The sequence below is a fragment of the Nyctereutes procyonoides genome, unplaced genomic scaffold (assembly GCF_905146905.1).
Source record: "Nyctereutes procyonoides isolate TBG_1078 unplaced genomic scaffold, NYPRO_anot_genome, whole genome shotgun sequence".
NCBI classification, from domain to species: domain Eukaryota; kingdom Metazoa; phylum Chordata; class Mammalia; order Carnivora; family Canidae; genus Nyctereutes; species Nyctereutes procyonoides.
Window position 1 is genome coordinate 10,867,410 of NW_026575132.1, and position 24,721 is coordinate 10,892,130.

General features: G+C 37.9%; 1 protein-coding gene across 1 annotated transcript in view; it reads left to right on the forward strand.

The window, feature by feature from the left end:
* Positions 1-1,882: 1,882 nt before the first annotated feature.
* CDK15 (cyclin dependent kinase 15) overlaps positions 1,883-24,721 on the forward strand; it is an 82,156-nt gene continuing 59,317 nt past the window's right edge. The window contains 7 exon segments of the mRNA XM_055345385.1: positions 1,883-1,967; positions 1,970-2,013; positions 2,686-2,835; positions 3,046-3,140; positions 9,784-9,863; positions 20,967-21,061; positions 21,823-21,885. Of these exon segments, the coding sequence (XP_055201360.1) occupies positions 1,883-1,967; positions 1,970-2,013; positions 2,686-2,835; positions 3,046-3,140; positions 9,784-9,863; positions 20,967-21,061; positions 21,823-21,885 (612 nt within the window).

A 24,721-nucleotide genomic window follows, 5' to 3' on the forward strand; every position in this document is an offset into this window, starting at 1 on the left:
ACTACATGTTAACTAACTGGAATTTAAATAAAAATTTGGAGAAAAAAATGAAATCATCTGAATCTTCTGTCCTTTCTTGGGAATATTTGATAAAAAAAATTTGTTTTGGGCATAGAGCTAGAAAACATCTCAAGAAGTCACATAATACTTTTCCTTGACTTTAACCAGACAATAAATTATTTTATTTTGAAAATTCTGAAGGGTATTTCACAATTTCCCTGACTAGCCCATCTAGTATTTAAACTAGTGTTTTAAACCTTAAAAACATCAGGCTATTCTCTTTAAGCAACTTGTAACTTAGATGAATAACCTCCCAGCAAATAAAAATGCTAGCCATTTAAAAAATCTAAAACTTATGATAATTAGAGGGTGATAAAGAAAAACTGTCTCAGACCTGATCTGGGTTTTGTATGATACAATTCACAACTTCCTTTTAGGCAAAAGTCAGCATTTCTCATAAAATGTATTATAATCAAATTATGATAAATTCTAATAGAATTAAATATTCCAGGAAATTAACTTATTTCACTCTCCATAGATTGTTGGTCAAAAGTTTAATAGTTTTTAACCAAATAATTTTTTTTTGTATTAGTTAACTGGTCACTTTTTTTTTTTTTTACTAAATGTCTCTTTTTTTTATTTTATTTATTCATGGGAGACACAGAGACACAGAGAGGCAGAGACATAGGCAGAGGGAGAAGCAGGCTCCATGCAGGGAGCCCCACTTGGGACTCAATCCCAGGGCTCCAGGATCACACCCAGAGCCAACTGCTGAGCCACACAGGCATCCCTAAATGTCTCTAATTTAAATGAATCTTTAAATTGGCCTGTTTTACATCTCTTCTCTTATGGCAATTTCGAAATAAAACTTCAATACCTACTCATCATTAAATTCTCTGAAAGGTTTTTTTTAAAACTCTTGAGGTTCAGATATCAAATGTACATAAATATTGTTGTAGTAATAGACATGATTAAATTTTTCCCTTAATGATATCGATTGTACATGTTTGTGTATGTGTGTATCCGACATTCTGTCTCACTCTGATTAGTACATTATAGTGGCAATAATATTAGGAATGTATGAGAGAAAAGGTTCTGCTCAAAGACTACAAAGTAGCTCAAGCTAATTCCTTGACATGTCATGCTATCCCTACGGTAAACATCTATTGATGTGGCAGGAAGGAACGGGAGAGTGAGAGGAAGAGAGAAAGAAAAGATATTTCATGCAAACCCCTCTCTCACCATTGGGTAACATCATTACCTGTGTAGTAAAAACACAGGTGCTCACTACATCTTTTTTGAATCAAGGAACCAAGGACTATTGCTCTGGGACTGTTAGATACTGCACACTTGCTTGGAGGCAAAGAGATGAATATATCTTCCCGTTCTATGATTCTGGGGTTTCTTTGACTACTAAAAAGTTGGCTAGATTGCAAATGTAAAGTCTGAGAAGAAAAAAATGCTTTCAGATGAAAGGCAAGGAGAAAATACTGAACGGGTCCACTCCAGCGCCAGGGAAGCCTAATGAATATCATTATCATTGACATGGTTAGGCAGTGTGAACTCATAAAAGCCGTGTCTGGCAAGAGCACTACCCTGTGCCTGGAATAAGAACTTTGTGCCAACATCGATGCCATCCAATATGAGCTGTCCTGCTTCCAGTTGTGCACATAAGAATGCAGGCGGCCACCTCTCCGATGTAGTTTCTTGCACGGATCAGAAAAAACTGCTGAAGTCATGAGGCTGCTCTGCTCAGAGCCCTCATGTGAGTCATATGAAAGCTCCAGCGGTGCTGACCTCTGGCAGAGAGGGAGTGGAGGAGGACAAGAGAGGCAGAGGGGAGAGGTTCCAGCGCGGGTTTTCTCCTTGAACCTAGAAGATTATGGGTCAGGAGCTGTGTACAAGGACTGCCCGGCCTGGCTGCAGCTGCCACCGCTGCGGGGAGGGAGGCGATGCGCACAGCGGCCGGGGACGGTGCCGGAGCCTGGGCCGGCGGCGGAGGCTGCAATCCAGGTATTTGCATCACAGGAGAAGCATCTCCCTCTGCTGAGAAACTAAGGAGTTCAGAGACTCCCTTTCTGAAGCATGGTCAGATTTTTCTGCGGTAGGTCTAAACCCATAAAAGGAAAATCCTATTAAAATCACAGAGAATTTATGGCTGTTGTTATCAAATTTGGGGATGTTCTTGTAAACCAAAAGGGAAAAATAATCAGATGCTTTGGGCCGCACAAAACTCCTTAAAGTTGAGAAAATAATTATTCTCTTGTAATCTCTCAAGTACTATATTACAGAGCTGAGCCTCAGAAAGCAGGCTGCAGTATTGGTATGCTATGGATTCAAAATCTTGATGATTCCCCAAAAAAGATAAATTAAGAGGACATGAGAAAAAAAAAGGCTGAGCTAACAGAAAAATTGGAAACCATCCATCAAAGGATTTAAATTAACTGAAGTGTTTAAGACATATTTTTAAGTGAAGAAAGAATGTAGAGTTTCTACAGTTGATATCATTATGGTCTTTTTTAAGGATCTGGCTTTCAAGAAAGAACTTGCTTTTGGGGGGTGTAGGAGGCTTAGAAAAACATCTGAAGAGTGACAATCAGACAAATGAAGAAAAAAACGGTTTATGCTAGCCACTGAGTCTTGACTTTGCATAAATTTTATTCATGTACTTTCCTTTTTCTTTAGCTAACAGACCTAAAAGAAGCATCATGTTCCATGACTTCATTTCACCCCAAGGGACTTCAGGCTGTGCATGCCCGGAAGTGCAAGAGTAAAAGGCCACGGAGTAACAGTGATTCTTTTCAGGAAGAGGATCTGAGGCAGGGTTTTCAGTGGGTGAGTGAACAGCTGATGTGGATGAAGAAGAATTTAATATGTACTTGTCTGGGGATGTTGGCCCTTACTTCCAGGGCAGTTACTAAGAGGGCCTTCCCAGGTATACTCTGGCAATAATGTCTAATTTCTCTGGGGGATAAAAGTCACCTTAAAAAAGAAAAGTGTTCTTTCTCTCTCTCCCATCTCTCACCCCTCCCCAATCCCCTCAAGCAGAAGAGCCTCCCTTTTGGGGCAGCCTCATCTTACCTGAACTTGGAGAAACTGGGTGAAGGTTCTTATGCTACAGTTTACAAGGGGATTAGCAGGTGAGTGACTCATAGCTGGGAAAAACTCTGCAGATGAGGATCCAACCCCCTCTGATTTAAAATTATAGAGCCAGGTGACACACGGCAGAAGTTCAGGACCTGTGCAAGACACTATGGTCAACACAAAGAGACAAGATGATTTAAATAGCCTTGCAAGAAAAATAAATTTCTCTTGCCCTAATTAAAATCAGCCCCCTGAGATGTTTATCAGCTTTTCCTCTCCTTTATTGAATTCAAAGTATAATTTTTCTACAACTGACCCAAAGAACAAGCACCACTCTTCACAAATGCAATCTCTAAAGGGTTTTTCATATTTCTCTCTAAAACACAATGGCAGAAGGTTGTAATGGCAACCCTGAGTTTGCTCCTTCATTCCTTTTTTACCTTCCTGGAAGAAACCAAAGTTGGCTCCTACAATGTAGGATATATGCAAAAAATTATTAGTCCTGGGATGTGTACACTTGCAAAATATACAAGATGGCTGGAGGATAAAAATAATGCTAATGCAGAAGCCAGGTGCCCATTTTGGCTAACGAAATTTGCTAAACATATGTGAAAGATCCACAAACTTCATTGCTTTTTAGTCAAGGTGGGAAAGTCAGAGGTCTGATTTCTTTAATTTATGTTACTCCAGTGGAAAAAAATAATGTCTCAATAGTGTCTATTTCTTTTTTTTAGGATTTTATTTATTTTATTCATGAGAGACACACACAGAGAGGCAGAGACATAGGCAGAGGGAGAGAGACACAGGCCCTGAGAGGAGTCTGATAAGAGGCTTGGTCCCGGGACCCTGGGATCACAACCTGTGCTGAAGGCAGACACTCAACCACTGAGCCACCCAGGTGTCTCTCAGTAGTGTTTAAATGTTTATTTAAAAAATGTAATATAAATATTGCAAGGCTATGTATTATTTATACTAGCAATCATGTTATTATTTATACATGTTGAAACTATAAAGTATCATTTTAAATATATTGTTAATTGAATTCCATAGACTATCTTAGGAATTAAGAATATGAAATATTTCCTTCGAGGAACTCACCTGAGTAATAAGATAAAAAATACGTTGGAAATACATGTTTAAATGCATAGAGATATATGTACAAGTATATTCACTGCAGCAAAATTTATAATAGAAAAAGTAAAAACCTGGTCACTTCATTAATGGAGGACTGGCTAAATAATCAACATGCAGTGAAATAATGTGCAGCCAACTAAAACATAAGGTAGACATACAAATATGAAAGATGTCCAGTATTTTAAAAGATAAAAAGAAAGTTACAGAACAATATATACCCTATATTCTCACTTGGAGAAAAAACACCCCAATGTACCATTCATGTATAAATTTATACGTGCATAGAGGAGTCAGGAAAAATGCACAAGAGATTGTGAAAAGCCACTTCTAGTGGTTGAAAATGTGGTAGGGAAAGAGATTACTCAAACTTTTCACTTTATTCTTTACCATAAAGGCATTACATTTATCGTTTAAAAATATCATAGAGATAGGTGCCAAGTAAGTTCAACATCAGTTGCAAGTTTTTAAAGCTCTGAGCAAAATAGGGATAGAATAATAATTCCTCATTATGATGTAGAATATTTCAAATCAATAATCCACATACCTTTTTTGTTAAATACTAGAGATATCCTCATTAAGTTAGAGATAGGGTGAGAATGCTCATTATCTTTACTGTTAAAGATTATTGTAAATATTCTAGCCAATGCAATGACAAAAAAAAAAAAGACCAAATAACACTTCCATGGATTACAAAATTGTCTACCTGAAAAACCCAAGAGAATCACCTCAGAAACCAGTAGAAGCAGTAAGATAGAATGGTAAGGTGATCAGTTATAAAGCCAAAATACACTTATCAAAAGTTGTCTTATGTATTAGCAAGAACCATTCAATAGAAAATATAGTAAGGGAAGTTACTCTTACAATATCAACAATAAAATCATTAGTATCAAAAAACGAGCAAAGGTTTACTAAGGGACATAAAGATCTGAGAAAGAGCTAGACAGGCATTCATTCATTCTACTAATATTTATTAAGTACATAGTATGTGCCAGGCACTATCTCAGTCAATAAAGATTCATTGGAGAACAAAGAAGACAAAACCCTCTACTCTTACGGAATGTACATACTAGTCAGGATAAGGTAGGCAATAAACAAATTAATGATAGACTGAGTTTGTCAAAGAATGAAAAGTGCTTTGGAAAAGAATAGAACAGTGAAGTAGGATAGGTATGCCAGAGGGTGGTGGGTGGCTATTTTAAATAGTGGGATGAGAAGGGCACAGACTCTGATAAAGGTGAGGCATGAGCTGTGTGCATGAATAGTGGAAGAGAGCCTCATGCAGAGAGAATAGCAAGTAAATCCCTGAGGCAGAAATACGCAGGACATTGGAGGGAAGAGGAGAAAGAGATGAGGACAGGGGAGAGCTGCAAATGCAGTATCGGGTATATAAGATCTTGTGGATTATTCCAGAGACCATTATAAGCACAGACTATTTGGGTTAGAAAATCTATTAGTGAAAAGGTGTCAGTGATTATTTAATTTCAAGTTTTAATATATTATAAATATGTTCAAACGCTATAATAATTGAAACAGTGTGGTAAAAGAAAAGACAAATTAAAGAAGTATGATTTTTTTAAGTCCAAAACAATCACAAACCCAAGTATTAGTAAGATATAATATATAATCATGGTAACCATTCAGATCATCAGAGAGAGAAGATAGTCCAATAAACAAAGCTGGGATAATCATTAGCAACTTGGAAAAAGTAAATACATAATATGAATTCCTAGTAGATTAAAGAGCTAAATGAAAAAGAAAAGGTAAGAATTAGAAGAGTAAGTAAAGGAATTCTGTGTAACCTTTGGGCTGGAAAGATCCGTCTATACATAATACTGAAGTTGAAGTCAGAACCTTTAAAAGAAGATTAGAAGTATCCATGGTGTCTCTTCTACCCATGAATGTTCTAGGGAGTCCTAGTTCTAAGAGGCCTTAGTAGATGTTTCATTAAAACACTTGCCATTGTCAAACTGTTGCAGGGAACACTAAAACAAAATTTAAAAATGTGATTCTTTATTATAAGTGTTCTCAGCATCTTTAAAATGTTAATGTATAACATGACTGTTTAAGAAAAAAATTTAAAGTATAAAGCATTTTCTAAACATACTTGACCAAAAAACTGTTTTGGTGGGTGGGGAGAATTTCACAGAAGTATACTGCTCTTTGTGAAACATTTTGGAAAATATGGAACTTCATAAAAATTTTAAAGTTCAAAATTTTCAAGACATATTAAACTAGACCAAATAAATTGGTCAAAAGCATATGCAAAATATTTCAGTAATAAGCTAGGCAAATAGGCAAATCACAAAAGAATGGAAAAGACCAATAAACTTGAGAAAATTTGGGTCCACAATTAGTTGAAGAAATCAAAATTAAAATGTGATAATCCTTTTTTAGGCAAATTAAATAGGAAAAAAAATGAAGATAGATGTATGAACCCAAGAAACAAACCCCATATTTATGGGGGTATGTCAGAGGGATGCAGGAGCCAATTGAAAGGACTCCCAAAGGACAAAACTGGAAAACTTTGGTTTTTAACCCAAAGTGTAATATAAATATCTATGAATCTATGCTAATATAAATGAATGGCTCAGTAAATTAATACATGAGAGAGAAGAGACAAATTTCCTGTGCAGAATAATTTAAATAATTTATGTAAATAACCCACCCTGTAAGAGGTGGAGCATCAATCCCCACACCTGAAGTGTGGGCTACTCATAGTGACATTCTTCCGAAAGCACAATGGGAAGAGAGTGGAAGAAGAATAACTACAGTGAAGAAAACTGACAGACACTACCCCAGCTGGTGATTAAGGTCAAAAGTCATACATTCTGAGGATAGTATGTACCCTTAACATAATGTGATGAAAATGATTCTTTACCCTCTCAAAAACCATGACCTCAGTCTAATCAAAAGAAAAACATCAAAAAAAAAAAAAGAAAGAAAGAAAGAAAAGAGAAGAAAAAAAGAAAAACATCAGAAACATTCCAACAGAGAGGTATCCTACAAAATTCTTTACCACTACTCAAAACTGTCAAGGTCATCAAAAACAAGGAAAGTCTGAAAATCTGTCACAGCCAACAGAGGCTAAAGAGACATGACAACTGTATATGTGGTGTCTTCGATGGGATCCTGAAACAGAGAAAGGACATTAGGTCAAAACTAAAGAAATCCTGATAATCCTACTGTAACATATAAATGTATCAAAGCAACACATTGAATACCTTTAACCTACAAATGCTGTATGTCAATTCTTATTTTTTTTTTGGAATTTATTTATTTGAGAGAGTGAGAATGAGAAAAAGCAGGGGAAAGAGGCAGAGGGAGAGGGAGAAGCAGACTCCCCTCAGAGCAGGGAGCCTGACATGGGGCTCCATCCTAGGACCCTGGGATCATGACCTGAGCCGAAGGCAGATGCTAAACCTACTGAGCCACCTAGGCACCTTGCTGTATGCCAATTATATCTCAATTTCAAAAAAGACTAAGATAGATAAATTAACTGGTTTAATAAACTCATACATATCTACTGTGATATTTTTTTGTGATATTTATTTTAAAAGAGATAAAAAGAAAGCAGTTTGAAATCAAATGGGAAAACCATAACAAACTTATAAATGCTGTAGAAAAGAAAAAAAAGGAATTTATAACAGCAAATAAATTTTTAAAACTTAACAATCATCTATAATCCATCACTCTAGCACAGCAATTACACATGCACATTTCATCTTCTACTTGCACACAAATTATTTAAAGTCACAAACATGGTATGCTTGCTATTTTGTATTATATTGTTCATTTTATTATGAATATTTTCCACTTTCTACATGTCTCTTAACTTAAGCTGTGTCATGAATTCAAAGTATCCTATTGTACTGATGTACCACACATTTTCTTCTAATGTTCTAATTTCAGCTATTTCTATTTTGTTCTATTGTAACATAGTAGATAATATCTTACATGCATTCGGATTTTTAAAAATCATTATCAAATAAGCTTATTGGGAAAAAATTCCTGGGTCTGGTACTTTCATGGCTTTTCCTGTGTATCGTCATGTGGCACGGCCCCCAAATTTTACCAGTGTACAATGCAACCCACAATAAACAGTACAATTTTACTGCAAAGGCTAAAGAATTCTTAATAAACTCTAAGCTCTAGTTAATAATAATGTATCCATACTGGTTCATTAATTATAACAAATGTATCATACCAATATAGTAATAGTAGAAGAAACTGGATGAAGGGGGTATGTGAGAACTCTCTGTACCACGTTCTCAATTTTTCTATAAATCTAAAACTGTTCTAAAAAAGAAAACAAAAAGCCTGCCCAGTGTTGTCAAGAAAGTGCTGGAATGGCCACTCTCAGTTAGTGGTGTGATCACTCTGTGGCATAATTTGGGAACATGTGTTCAAAATAAAAACTTGGGCACAGCTTACTCTGACTTAGAAATTCCAACTCTACCCTAAGAAAAGAATAGGGGCTATTGATCTACAAACACGACTGTGACTGTATTTTTATAATGATCAAAACAAACCACTTAAAAGCATTTAAAAACACACTGTAGGGCAGCCCGGGTGGCTCAGCGGTTTAGCGCTGCCTTCAGCCCAGGGCCTGATCCTGGAGACCAGGGATCGAGTCCCCTGTCGGGCTCCCTGCATGGAGTCTGCTTCTCCCTCTGCCTGTGTCTCTGCCTCTCTGACTCTCTCTGTGTCTCTCATGAATGAATAAAATATTTTAAAAAATAAAAAAATAAATAAAAACACACTGTAGTATATTTATATGGTGAAATAGCATATTATTATTAAATATCACATAGTAGAAGAATGGATAAAAGAAAAATTGGATGGAGGAAAAGCAGGTTACTGCTAACATGATATAAATCCCACTGTATTAAAAATAATATATTTATACTTGCATTAAAATCTCAGTTCTCCAGAACTTCACTTTATATCAGTGAACAAAACAATGAATAAGGGGACAGCAGGAGGCGATTAAGAGAGAGAGGTAGTGGTGGGGCTGGGCATATCAGGGGGCACCTAAGAGATGGTTGTAAAAAATTTTTATTCAGAGTGAAATGTGAAGATAATGTGGGTTTTGAGCAGAGAAGTGATTTGTTCTGACTTTCCCTTAAAAAGGGTGCCCTGGGCTAGTCTGTTGAGAGTAGACAGTAGGGGTCTAGTAGATATACAAGCAGAGAAACTGTTAGGAGGTCACTACAATAATGCAGATGGAAAATAAGGATGGCTTAAAGCACACAAAGGGAAATGAAAAGAATAAAACACATCGAATATTATGAGGATGAATTTGGTAGGGGCAGGATTCTGTACTTTTCTGTATTCTCCAAAGTTTCTGTAATGAGCCTATATCACTTTGGTAAAAAGAAAAAAAAATTTTGGTATACATACATATGGCTTTTTAAACTGTGTATTTTGAGAAAATTGTGGATTCATATGCTGAAATATATTTGGAAGGAAAAGCTACTTTTGTTAAATTATCCTTAGTATAAACTGCTGCATGAATATCTCAACAAATGTATGACCTTCCCCCACACCCCACCCCGACTCTTCTAGGATAAATGGACAACTAGTAGCTCTAAAAGTCATCAGCATGAATGCAGAGGAAGGAGTCCCATTTACGGCTATTCGGGAAGGTAAGTGAGAACCAAGAGATCCGTTGTACAAGTCCTTGATTTGGTGATAAAAAAAAAAAATTCCATTGAGTCTATCCATCCATTCAGCATCTAGCTTTTGATATTTCTAGAAGTAATAGTATAACTGCAACTATATTCTTCATAATAGTTTTCAGAGTATATATATATACTATCATTTTATTATTTATTCCTGAGGAAATTAAGATTCAGAACTATTATATTAGTTGCCCAAGACTATGAACTCAATGAGTATTCCCTAAATACCCTCTGTGTGTTTGGTCCCATGCTAAAAAGTGCTAAGGCTATATCTATATAACCCCAGACAAATCCATATAAAAGAGAAAAAATGATATAACCACACAAATTCCCAGTAGGTAATTTACCTGAAAATCATAAATTGTTTAGATAGCATTTGAAAGACTCTTTGGGAAAGCATGATTTTTTTTTAATTTTTAAAGATTTTTATTTATTTATTTGAGAAAGAGAGAGAGCACAAGCAGGGGCAAAAGGCAGAGGGAAAAAAAAAAAAAAAGGCAGAGGGAGAAGCAGACTCCCCCCTGAGCAGAGAGCCTGATGCGGGCTTGATCCCAGGATCCTGGGATCACAACCTAAGCTGAAGGACAAATTCTTAAACAACTGAGCCACCCAGGTGCCCAAGGCATGAATTTTTTAGTGTTGTGCCTGTGTGTTCTCTGTATCCTGGGGCAGTATAGCAAGTGGGTAAGGAATCTGGTGTCCAATGGACTTGAGTTTGAACCCTAAATCTACCAATTACTATGGTGTGTCCGTGGGTAGATTATCTATTTTAGACCCCAGAAAGAGGACTGAATTTATTGCAGAAAGAGAATAATGGTACCTCTTTTTTTTGAGTTGTTATGAAAATATACATATAAAGCACTTACCACAGTTTCAGAGTTCAACAAATATTGACTATTATTATTCCATTCTTGTTCCTTTCCTTTAGTGATGTCTTGTTCACTATAATTAATAATTTATAATATAAAAATCAAGAAGGGAGCACCTGGGTGGCTCAGCTGGTTAAGCATCTGACTCTAGATTTAGGCTCTGGTCTTAATCTCAGGTTTGTTAGTTCAGGCCCCATGTTTAAAAAAAAACACAAAAATCAAGAAGGCAATATAATGAAAATAAATCATTAAAAATACAATTCATTAACCTTTCACATGAGCCATTTAAAATAATGATGATAGGATTGCTGTCCATTTTAGAAAAAAAACACAAAACAAAACAGAAATGACTCTTCTCTTTTATTTTCTCCCCTTTTAACTACTTTAGCTTCCCTTTTTAAGGGACACATACTATATGCACAGTATATTGCTGGGCCTTGTGAAGGATGAGAAGGAAAAGCCCTGATCTTGGCTCTGTATCATTTTCAGTTTTAACAGAGCAGATGATTCAAGTTACAAAGGTTATAATGGAGGTAAAAAAGAGAAAGAAAGAGAAAGAAAGAAAGAAAGAAAGAAAGAAGAAGAAAGAAAGAAAGAAAGAAAGAAAGAAAGAAAGAAAAAGAAAGAAGAGAAAAAAGAAAGATGTAAATTAAGGTGAGAAACAGTGCATCTCAGTGTGGCTAATGGAGTCAAATTTTGAACTGAGCTAGGAAGGATGGGTTATGCAAACAGGCATGGAAAAAGCAATTTAGAAAATGAGTTTAAAACGGAATTTGATACCATTTACAAAAGTCTTTCAGAGCCCCTGGGAAATATGTCATTTTGAATTTGAGTAGAGGGGCCAAATGGCTGTCAGGTTAGACGGGTATTCATCTTGGTAGGATCAGGTGCATTCTGGAGGAAAGCATGGTTTTAAGTGTTTAATATAATGGAAGCTGCATTTACTAATGTACTTATTAGTGGTCCCCATGAAAGTATGATCAGATTTAGAAAGAGATGTGTGGATAGGTTGAATAGTATTTCTGAACATAATAGAAATCCCCAGGTCACCAATATAATGGGAGAGTCTCTGGCCCAGCTTCACTGCATTTTCATGGCATTGCCTTTGTGCATTGAGTTTGCCTATTACTTCAGGCCTGCCTTTGCTTCAGATTTTGCCCACAGCCAAGTTTTTCAGGTTGACATTTGACTTAACAATGAAAAATTTTGCCAGTTTCGCTCACAGATGGTTCTCAGCATGGTTCAGAAAAGCTGGGTCTGTATTGTTCCGTGTGGTAGATGTTTCTTTTATTGCATATTTACTGAGGAATTGCCTCTCCATCACAGGTGTTTGCAATTACATTTAGTATTCAACTGTGGACTTTCTGGGTTTGTTTTATGGACTTACCTTACTGAACGCTTTGCTTGTATAATATTAAAAACCACAAGAGGATTTTTGACACATTGGAGGTTGTTAGGCATCCATTTTCCAACAATGAATGTTTCTTTTTCCAACATTGAAAAAGCTGGGAGCCCTTGTTAGAGAAGGCCTCTCTCCTGAAGAAGAGATGAGGCCTCATTTGAAAACTTTGGCACTGTCCCATTTTTCCTGTAAGAACTTTAAGGATGTGAGACCAGGGAGACAGGAGGTTAAATGAGAAGGGATGGAAGGCAAAATAAGAACAGCTGGAGTTCATTAGTTAAAATCCAGGGTCACTAGCTAAAAAGGCAACCGAAAGCCACATGCAGAAAAACTGAACAAGTAATGCAGATTTTTTTTTAAAAAAGCCTTGAAGCAGGAATTACTTTTCCTGAACAGTTTGGCTGTTCTGATGGGATATCAGCCAAAGATTTACTGAGTAGGATTTTACTACATGTATGGCCTCTCTCTGTATAAGTAGAATACATGTGGTGGTTCATTAATCTGGTCATTTGGAATGCTATTTGATCTTAACATGTAATATTATGAATTTAGCAAAAGTATGAACAACACTAAGGGAAACATATCTTAATACCCATGCCAGGTACTTTTCATGTGTTGCCTCTTTCAATCCTTTTAACAACCTTTAGAGATAGATATTATTATTACTCCAATGTACAATCATGATTCAAACCAAGTATCTGTAATTCAAAAATTTATACACTCCCTACAAGTGTATATTTGTATATTCTACAAATATTTATTGAGCACCTACTATGGCTAGGCATTCAGATAGCTGCTAGATACACAGTGGGCACATAATACAATGTTCCCTAGCCTCATTCCTTTACTAATTAAAGAGGTTAGCTGCCTTCATAACAACTTGAAAAAAATCTTCCACAAGTGGCTCTAGATTTATATTTTAACTGTTTATATTTACAACCAGGAGAAAATACTTTCATTTGAACAGGTGAATATTTTAAGCTTTTATATAAGTGCACATTCCCTAGTTTTATGAAACGGTGTATCATTACCTTATCTTAATAATGTGCATTATTTTAAATATCTTTCAAAAAATAGAAACTATGGGCAGCCCGGGTGGCTCAGCAGTTTAGTGCCGCCTTCCGCCCAGGGCATGATCCTGGAGACCCGGGATCGAGTCCCATGTTGGGTTCCCTGCATGGAGCCTGCTTCTCCCTCTGCCTGTGTCTCTGCCTTTCTCTCTCTCTCTCTCTCTCTCTGTGTGTGTGTGTCAAATAAATAAATAAATAAATAAATAAATAAATAAATAAATAAATAAAATCTTTAAAAAAAATAAAAATTAAAAAATAGAAATTTTGGTTCAAACCAAAGACTTTCAGCCCATTAGCAGCATTTGTCTAGGAACCAATGATATAAACTTTTATGCGACGAGGCACATGAGTAATCTTTTCTCCCCCTTTCCCCCATTATCTTTTTTTAAAACACTTTACATCAACTCTAGGAGATAAAGCATGTTATCTTTGTTGTGCAGGTGAAGGAATCTGAGCCTCAGAGAGGTTAAGTAACTTGTCTGAGGGCCTCAGAACTAGTAACCAGAATAGTTAGATATTAAAATCCATTCTATTCTAATCCTACTTTATTATGATAAATTTAGAAATCCGTAACTCAAGCTTTTCTCCTTTAGCAAAGTAAAAATAAAATCTGGTTTTTATGATACATTTTGTATAAATATTAGGTAAAATGCAGAAGAAATATTTTAGAGAAAATAAGACTGTATATTTGTCAATTCTGATTCTATCATGTACTTTATAGCACCAGTAACTGCAGCGTTTAAATTAGAAACAGTTTTAGCTGAGGATCTTTTAAGATCATTCTCTAATAGAAAACATTACAAAGTAATTATTCCCAGTCCATATATGAGAAAACTGAGCCAAAAATAGACTAAGGAAACTCCCCAAGGTCATACAATGAGGTAGAAAATACTGATAAGAACCGCTGACTTGCCTGTTACTGCAAATAGACTGCAGGAGTCCTGGTTGACAAGAAGTCCTCCATTGAATGCAATCAAATCACATCACAGACATAGCACATTTTCATATGCATAGTTACATTTTTATAAAACAAAATGATGTCAGGATGATGATATGTGATCAGATTACAATTGCAAAGAAATCAGGTAAGTAGTTATCTAACGTGTGTCTTAACATTTATTTAAATTTATCTAGATTTCTTTTCAGATAACTACTTAGCTAACATTTATCTTAACATTATCTAGATTTCTTTTCTTAGAACGAATAACTCGACTCACTTACTTGACTTGTGATGCCCAGGCCAGAAGGAATGTAATGTCTTTTTAATTCAACATCCAGTGGAGGTTGGGGAGGGAAATTGACTCCATTATTAACTCCTACATAAACTCAATTACAACAGTTTGGTCTTCATTAATTCACAAGCACTTATTGAGCACCACATGCCAGGCCTGTGCTAGCTGCTGGAGACAGGGACAATCCATGCCTTCCAAAGCTCACAACCAGCCATTCACTATGTGTAGCTATTCCCTAGGACTTTGAGAGCCAGCCTTGTTCTTCCTTGTCATTGTCGCCTTCTACATAAACTAAAGCAGTGCTTGCTTCGGCAGCACTTATACATAAACTAAAGCAGTACACTGAAGAGTAACATCAAAACATCACGACCCATTGCACTTGGAAAGCATCAATTTTCCTAAAACTTCACTAAGCCATAAATCCCAAACTTAACAAAGCCAAGAAACAAAATATTCTCACATCATTGCAAAATGAAAATAATTCTTAAAATTATTAAATATCTTACATACATGAGAATCAAATTAAATGCCATTTAATGTTCAACTAGTGGGTCATACTACTTTTGGACACTTAAAGAAAGAAATACTTTTTAAATTTTTAAAATGAGCTGAATAATGTTCAGTGGTGAGCTGATCTTTGGGATTATGCTTTGTTCTTCAGATTTTCTCTTTGACTTTCTGAGTGTTCTCATACCAAGTTAATATATGCAGAATTCCTACAACAATGCCTGGCATGTGATAAATGCTCGATGAGCTATCATCATCATCATCATCATCATCATCACCATGATCACCAAAGTATTTTGGAAGCACTCAAAGAAATTCCATTGTGATTCCACTTGTCTGGAGCTTTAAAGACCCCCCAATTTATCTGTGTGTCTTTTCTTTGAAGGAAAACAAAAATAGGTATACTTAGAATATGTGAATTATAAAAACAATAATTTTATGGGAATCAGAATGCTCTGATTTTAGGATCTTTCCCCTTCTCAGTCAGCTTTTGTATCCTTCAGTTTGTTAGTCTGCAGAACACACCATATCCTACCGTGAAGTTTATGGGTGGGCTTGAAATGAGAAGAAAGACCTTTTCATCTTGGGTTTGAGACCCATACATCTGAGGCTGAAAGCACTTTAAATCCCTTTGGTAGATGAACTCAACAATATACCAATACCACATGATAAATGTTTTAAACATCATCTACTTTTTCATGTAAATTGCCTAATTATTACTTACCAAAAGTCAAAGTTTCCATAAAAGTATTTCTGTAGTTCTGGGGTGTCAAAAAAGCAGTAGTAGACATGGCAATAACAACATTTATGTGATGAGGAAGACAACAAAAAGAAAGCCTCTTTCACAGAAACACACTATGCCTGCCAATTATAGGTGTACAGAAATGATATTGGGTGATAAGTGACACTAATTCAATAGTAAATATTTATTGAATGCTTATAATATACTAAACATTGTTTTATACACTAAAGGTATAGCAATAAGCAAAAAAAAGACGGAAATCCCTGCTTTCAGTAGTTTATGTTTTTAAGGGTGGAGATAGAAAATGAACAAATAAATATATAATATGTTAGGGGTAACAAGTGGTAAGTGCTATAGAGAAGAACAAAAGCAGGGCACAGGGCCAGAGGATCATTAGTGTAGGTCAGGGGTTGGGGGCTGCTATCTCACTGAGAAGGGCCATGGAAGCTCAGACTTTTTGTGTGTGGTTTGAGCAGAGACTTGAAAGGAGGAAACATGCAGGGAGTGCGATGAGGGTTCTAGTCAGAGAGAAGGACAAACGTAAGACTCAGGGAAGAAATGTATTTGGAAGTATCCAGAGAACAGCTAAGAGGCCAGTGTGCTAGAGCCAATCGAGCAAGGATAGGAGAATGAGTTGATGAGGACAGGGAGGTAATGAGGACTTGACAGGCCATTGTGAATACTTTGGGTCTTACTCTGAGTGAGATGAGAGACCACTGAGGAGTTTGGAACCAAGAGAGATTTCCATCTGAGGAGGATCGCCCTGCGCCACAGACTGCAGGGAAGGAGGGAGAAGGCAGGCAGAGACTAGCTAGAAGGTATTTGCGCTAATTCAGAGAAGATAAGATGATGGCTTGGCCCGGGATGGTAGCAGAGAGATGGCAAGAAGGGAGGGATTCTGGACATGTTCTGAATGTATTGCCAAACAGATGTGCTGAATTGGACAAGGGTGTGAGAAAAAGAATTGAGAGGAGTTTGAAGGGATTTCTGTAAAGAAATTGTGAATTGAAGATAAAACTAACACTATAAGTGAGCAATAGAGAAATGGTAAATCAGACACTTTTCCTACTCCTATAAGATAGAAATTATCAAGAAAACTATATAAAATATTTTATACCCACTGTTGTTAGCAGTGAGCCTCATCCTAAGTAGATATTGTTCCTTGAGCTTTTTAGCAAATGATAGTAGGAAGCCATCATGATTAAGAAAACATGCTACCATGATTTTAAAAGTAAGCGTCACAAGGGGCCCCTGGGTGGCTCAACAATTAAGCGTCTGACTCTTGCTTTTGACTCAGGTCATGACCTCAGGGTAGTGAGATTGAACCCCACTTTGGGTTATGCACTCAGCAGGGTGTCTGCTTAAGATTCTCTCCTTCTGCCCTTCCTGCCCCCCCCCACAACCCTACCACCACCGCCCCCCCCACCCCACCCCCACCCCGCACTCACTTTCTCTCTAAAATAAATAAATAGGGGGCAGCCCCGGTGGCGCAGCCGTTTAGCACCGCCTGCAGCCCAGGGTGTGATCCTGGAGACCATGGATTGAGTCCCACGTCAGGCTCTCTGTATGATGCCTGCTTCTCCCTCTGCCTGTGTCTCTGCCTCTCTCTGTCTCTATGAATGAATAAATAAAATCTTTAAAAATAATAATAAAATAATAAAATTAAAATAAATAAATAAATAAATAAATAAATAAATAAATAAATAAATAGGGACACTTGGGTGGCTCAGTCAGTTAAGCATCTGCCTTGGGCTCAGGTCGTGATCCCAGGTTCCTGGGATTAAGCCTCATCTCAGGCTCCCTGCTCAAAGGAGTCTGCTTCTCCCTCTTCCTCTGCCTGCTGCTCCCCCTGCTTATTCTTTCTCTCTCTCTGTGTGTCAAATAAATAAAATCTTTAAAATAAATAAATCTTTTAAAAGAAAAATAAGCATCATGAGTTTTAGTAATGTCAAATTTAAGTAAGAACAGAATTGTATTAAAATAAAATGAAAATATCTTAACAATATTCTTAGCAATTGCTGCTTTACTATGTCCTTTAAAATCTAGTTTTGGGGGATCCCTGGGTGGCGCAGTGGTTTAGCGCCTGCCTTTGGCCCAGGGCGCGATCCTGGAGACCCGGGGTCGAATCCCACGTCGGGCTCCCGGTGCATGGAGCCTGCTTCTCCCTCTGCCTATGTCTCTGCCTCTCTCTCTGTCTCTCTCTCTCTCTCTCTCTCTCTCTCTGTGACTATCATAAATTTAAAAAAAAATCTAGTTTTGGTATATGCTTTGAAATGCATGCATGAGTGTGTGTGTGTGTCTGTGTACAGAGAGAGAAAATGAACATAATTCATAAAAATATAGGGGCACCTGGGTGGCTCAGTGGTTGAGGGTCTGTCTTTGGCTCAGGTGGTGGTCTCGGGGTCCTAGGATGGAGTCCCGCATCGGGCTCCCACAGGGAGCCTGCTTCTCCCTCTGCCTATGTCTCTGCCTCTCTCATGAACAAATAAATAAAATCTTTTAAAAATAAACAAAATACAGTATTCTCAACTGATGGTCAGATTGTTATAAATATTGAATATTGTTATAAATATCGAAGGTACAGAAAACTCTAGCAGGAATATAACATAGACAAGATTTAAAGATATTAATCTGGGGGTGGGGTTTAGTGGAGCTCAAGGTAAAAGGGAGGGGCAAGAAGCTGATGGTTAGGGTATTAATTCTAGTTTGCAACCGTGTGATGCTTTACATTTTTCAAGGGTTCCACGAATAACATCTGATTCCATCCTGATGTCAACCCTGTGAAGTCAAGTCAGAAAAGGCATTATCTCGGGGCACCTGGGTGGCTCAGTGGTTAGGCTCTGCCTTTGGCTCAGGTCCTGATCCCGGGGTCCTGGGATGGAGTTCCACATTAGGCTCCTCCCTAAGAAGAAGGGTACTTCTCCCTCTACCTAGGTCTCTGCCTCTCTCTGTGTGTCTCTCATGAATAAATAAATAACATTTAAAAAAATTAAAAAAAAAAGAAAAGAAAAGGCATTATCTCTTTCAGAAGGAGTGAATTGAGACTGGGGTTGAGATACTCTCCTGAGCTCGGTCGGATAGAAAGTAACAGGGCAAGGATTCACATTAGGGCCTCTGGCTCCACAATCAGTTCTCTGTTAAGACATTCAATAAATATATTTGACAAATTAAGTGCTTGCTCCTGGCTGAGTGTTATACTAGGTGGTGCGGCGGCATCCAAAAGAGAGGGAAAGTCACTCCCTCTGTTCCCATGTAGCCTTCAGTCTGGGGCCAGGGACATTAAACAGATGCCTGTGAAACTGTTTACTACATTGACAAAGCAACATATTTATAAAAGTGAAATAATAAATTTAGCTCATAAGGATTCAGGGGGCAAAAAGTCAAGTGAGAGTATTAGTTATTAGAGCAAAGTGGAGTTAGCAGGTCTAATAGGGCTCTTGACGATTAGAGGTTCCCGGCTCAAATTGATGTTAAGTAAAGAAGGAAATTCGCTGGCTGATAGTTCTGATAACTATGGGCTAGCAGGGCGTAGATGATGTCACCAGGATTCCATGCCTCGCCATCCCCAACACTGTTTTCATGCACCTTAATTTTAGTCCCAGACATGCTCTCACCAGGTGTTGATAATCTGGCCAGAGCAGCCCCGGGTAAAACCCTACAAGCTCCTTTCTTTTCACCCTGGAAAGGAAAGCACTTCTTTCTGGATTGCACCAGTGAGATAGAATTTTGTGCCTGTCTCCTCACGGGTTACTAGAGCTAGAGAGTGCTGTGCTCTGACTGGCCAGGCCTGGGTGACACATTCTGCCTTGAGTAAGGGTGGGTGGGGTCAGCCCCACCAGAATAGCAGGGACTGAGTAAAGGGTTGGTTTCCCAGAGGAAAATCCCACTAGAAAGGAAAATGGTGATCAGGAAGGCAAAACAACAGAGGATCATTATAACAGGGGCAGATTCCTGAAAGAAGTAATTTGTTCCACAATTTGAGGGTAGGATTTGAGCTTGGTTTTAATCTTACGGAATTCTGAAAAAGAGTTGGTGTAAGAGATTCAGGACATGCAAGCACACCCTGCAGGGCATTGATTTGAGTGTTCATGCTTAACTTTTCCTTTCCCGTGAGTCTTAAGGACACTATTTATTCATGCAGGGCTGTCCTGAGCTGAGGCTCATCATCTCCTTATTATGCCTTTTCTGACTCCACCCATGTGAAGCTAGGAGGTCTTTGTATTCCTGAAGCCCCCAAAGATACCCTTTCAGATTCCTTCCCAGCCACTTAGTGGCCTTTTGTGGTGACTTCTCCTTTTTAAGGCTGCCTTTAGTGACCTAATAATAATCTGTTATTAAAGATGCAAAAGACAGTTCTCACACCTCACCACTCATACTCCCCTGGGCTCCCCAAGTTTGGTTCTGTCCTCTTTTCAAGTTTGCATTTTCTCCTTTCCACAGAGGTTTGCATTCTCCCTTTAAGAAATCCTCTCCACTCTCTATCATGTTTCAACAATTCTTCATCCCATACTCTTATCCCTGCCTTCCACTAATCGCATCCGTGGGCCCTGCTGACCCTCTGTGACACTTTGAATTTTAGAGAATGGTCACATGTTGCAAAGTCCGACTCTAGAAGGCAGACCACTCCATTTCCTGCTCCTGCAATGGCCTTTATCTCTCCAGGCCTCCTCTTCTGTAACTCTGAAGCAGAGATAAGATTCCCAGAGGGAAGCACTTGCAAAGTGCTCTGAGTGCTTTGATGAAATTGATTAGATAAATGGAAACATATTTTTTTTTGCAACTGCTCTAGCCAGTAAGAAAAATAAGTTATGTAAATGCGATGACTTGCCATTTGACAAATAATGAAGGTCCTTTGTAATTTTATTTATTTATTTATTTATTTTAAAGATTTTATTTATTCTTAAGAGACACAGAGAGAGAGAGAGAGAGAGAGAGAGAGAGAGAGAGAGAGGCAGAGACACAGGCAGAGGGAGAAGCAGGCTCTGTGTAGGGAGCCTGATGCGGAACTCGATCCTGGGACCCCAATATCACGCCCTGGGCCGAAGGCAGGTGCCAAACCGCTGAGCCACCCAGGGATCCCTTCTTTGTAATTTTAAGTATTATTTCACCAGTAATTTTAAGTTTTTCCCCAGCAATAAAAAAACAGAATGATCTGAAATTTTTAAAAAATAAATACTGCTTGATATCCTTAAAGCAGTACTTTCATTATCAATGATTGAATTAACATTTTGTTTAATTTTTCTAGCTTCTCTCTTGAAGGGTTTGAAACATGCCAATATCGTGCTCCTGCATGACATAATCCACACCAAAGAGACACTGACATTCGTTTTTGAATACATGGTGAGTTGCCCCAGCATTTTCTAAAGCATGAGGGAAAAGCCTGGTGCTTGTATAATGAATCTGTTAATATTTTATGGCATGATGAAACTTTTATTACAATGTGGAAAGTGTCATGGAAATTTTCATTATTATGATTACTAGAGCCTATTGTTCTTACACTCCTTCTTTAGTCCTGCTTCTTTACACACTGTATTTGCTGTCTTTTGTCCCCCTTACAGGCAATAATAAATAAGCACGTTGAGTTTGCCTCCTAAATAAAACTTTTGTAGTTATTTTTTTATCTATTTTTAATCACCATCTGAGCAGACCCCATTTTTTCATTGACAATAAAGACGTAAATCATAAGGCTTTTAAAAATTGTATACAAGTTTACTAAGTAATAACTCATTTTCATATTTTTGAAATGAAAAAAACATTCAGATATTAGCAGGATGAAATCCTAATGCAAAACCCTAATGAAATCCTATACTTGACTCGCCCTCAAGGAGGGTGAAATATGCCTGTATCAATGTGTTTAGTGGCAGTCATTTAAAAGAAGCATCTTTTTGTGATGAGAAACAAGCTTCCTTCTTAGAACAGCCATTTAGAAGGATGCACGGTGTTTGACCTCAGGAGTAGTGAGATCTCAGGAACCCCGGTTATGTACCTTTTCTACCTTATTCTCAAAAATCCTGAAGTTTGTAATACCTCTAATATCTGTGGTCCACTTTAGGACACTGTTGAAGTTCCACTAATGTCATTCTTTCCACCATTTTCTGTAGCACACAGACCTGGCCCAGTACATGTGTCAGCATCCAGGAGGGCTTCATCCTCACAATGTCAGGGTGAGTACTTCGAGGGTCAGGACTCCTGTCTGGCTTGCCCACAGCAGAATTTTGAAACACATCGTCATCACAAAGCAAAGTCCCATGATACTAAATAAGAAGATGCATATTGTTGATATTCCGGAGAAGTTTTTTTTTTTTAAGTTTCTCCCTGGGGCACCTGGGTATTTCTCAGGTTTTGATCTCACAGTTGTGGGGATCAAGTCCCTCGTCAGGCTCTGTGACCAGCAGGGAGTCTGCTTGAGATTCTCTCCCTCTGCCTCTGCCCCTCCAGCTGTTTGCAGTCTTCTCTTTCTCTCAAAATAAGTAAATAAAATCATGGGGGAAAAAAAGGTTCCCCTCAAGATATAGAGCAATGTGTAGCCATTTCCAGGCAGCCTAAACTTGTCAGCCATTGCCATCATGCAAACGTGTCTTCAGAAGTACAAACCAATTAAAAAAGAATTGCATTTAAAGGAAAGAAGTGAAGCTAAGCCATCGTAAAATAAATACATCCTTCATGGCAGACTATTGTGGTCTGTGATAAAGTTTGTGTTGTACTTATAGTTCCCCATCAGAATCAGCAAACAAACTACCTTTGTTAGGTCTAAATTAGTTACCTGTTCTATCAGATCCTGTTATAAATGGGACCAAGTTCCATTTCCCAGTCACAGGAATAGAAATAATAATAAACTCTTTAACTCGCTATAATTCTGTGTGTGCTATGGATGTTAGAAACCACTTGCATTTCGTACTTTTCATTCCCTATGGCTTTTACTAGCATTAATTAATTGATTGGTCCTTGATATAACCTATACAAAATTTCTATATGCTGTACTCATTCATTTAATTAACATTTATATTCTTTTATTCATTTATTCATTCAAGAATGATTGAATGCTTGGTATTATATTAAGTTCTGAGGTTTCAATAATGAATAAGTTGTGTTTTTTATTGTCAATAAGCTTAAAGTCCAGTAAGATATATGGTGTTTTTTTTTTTTTAAATTTATGATAGTCACACAGAGAGAGAGGCAGAGACACAGGCAGAGGGAGAAGCAGGCTCCATGCACCGAGAGCCCGACGTGGGACTCGATCCAGGGTCTCCAGGATCGCGCCAAACCGCTGCGCCACCCAGGGATCCCGATATATGGTGTTAAATAGGTAGTAAGAAGCAAAGTGACCAGGGCTATGGCCATGTTAACTAGAAACACTAGGAGAACTCATAATAAGGGGACCTAATCCTGTCTTGGAAACAAAGAGGAAAAAAAGATTGAGGACAGGGGGTTGGGGAGAGTAAAAACATTTTAAAATAGCTAGTGGAGACGGGATAAAGATCTAACCAGGCAAACTAAGAAAGAATGTCTAGTAGTGTGTTAAGGACTCTTGGTGAAAATGAAAACCATTAAATTTTCTGCATGATCATGGGATTTCCTTTTTTTTTTTTCTTTATTTATTTATTTATTTATTTATTTATTTATTTATTTATTTACGATAGTCATACAGAGAGAGAGAGAGAGGCAGAGACACAGGTAGAGGGACAAGCAGGCTCCATGCACCGGGAGCCCGACGTGGGCCCTGGGCCAAAGGCAGGCGCCAAACCGCTGCGCCACCCAGGGATCCCGGGATTTCCTTTTTAATGGCAGCACTGAGCAATTCAGACAGAGGAATAAACAAAGTAGAAGTTGGATTGATTCAGAGTTGAGGAGATTGTCGAGAGAGGTTAAAGTCATGGTCAGGCTTCTAAACTGAGTCTAATCTGAAGCAAGGAGGTGAAGATAAGCAGGTTGCTGATAACTTAGGAGAAAGCAGAAGAGTCAAGGAACTAGGGCTATTGATTAAGTAGAAGAACACTCAGAGAAAGAATAACTGAGAACAAACACTTTCAGGCTTGAGTGACTCATACTGGGCACTGTGCCGAAGGCTTAGAGGGATAAAAAAACATAGAAGACAAAATTCCTACCTTCAAGGACCTTACAACCAAAAACAAGAGATAAGAAATATGAACCAATACTATTACAGGACATTTGTGAATAACACCAAGTGAGATGGGGGTACATAAGTCTGGAAAAAATAGATTGGCTAGGTGGCTGGGAGCCTTATTTTCTAAGATGTGGACTATATTTCTTAGACAGGAGGGCCATTAAAAGGGTTTGAGTTGAGAGGGAATAACATGATCTGAAGGAAATTTATGTAACTGTGGTCTGTGGGATGGATTAAAGAGTAGGGGGTTCCAGTTAGGAGTTTATTGATGTGGGCTAGCCCAGTGCTTCTCAAACTTCAACAAGCAGACAAATGACCTGGGCATCTGATTCAGAAAGTCTAGGATGAGGCCTCACCTTCTGGGTTTCTTCTTCTGGGTTGATTGACCAGAGTAATTATAGCTCTAGTAACAGAAATAGAAGAAGTTGATTTGGAGGGGAGGAGGAAGAGTCCTGTTTTAGACATGGTGAGCTGTTAGCTGAGATGGAAATCGAAAGGGAAATGAACAGTAGACAATCAGAGAGGTGATTAGTGCCCAGGAGGAAGATAGATGCTGGAAATACAGACTTGGGGGTAATTGGTACAGGATGTCTGTAGTTGAAGACAAGAGAGTAGATAACCAAAAGAGCAAATACACAAAGATAAAAGAACTGATTATAGAACTTTTGCCTGTAGGGGTTGAAAGAGGAACAGGACAAGAGACAAAAGGAAGCAGCTTTTCAGACTATAAAGGTTTCAGAAAAACTACACTCTCATGGGAAGGTCAAGGGAAGAGACAGTCTCAGGGACGGCGTGGTGGAGACTGTCTTGAAAACTACATTTGACTGCAGTCATACTTGACTACTTTGTGGATTTGCAAGGGATACACTAATAAA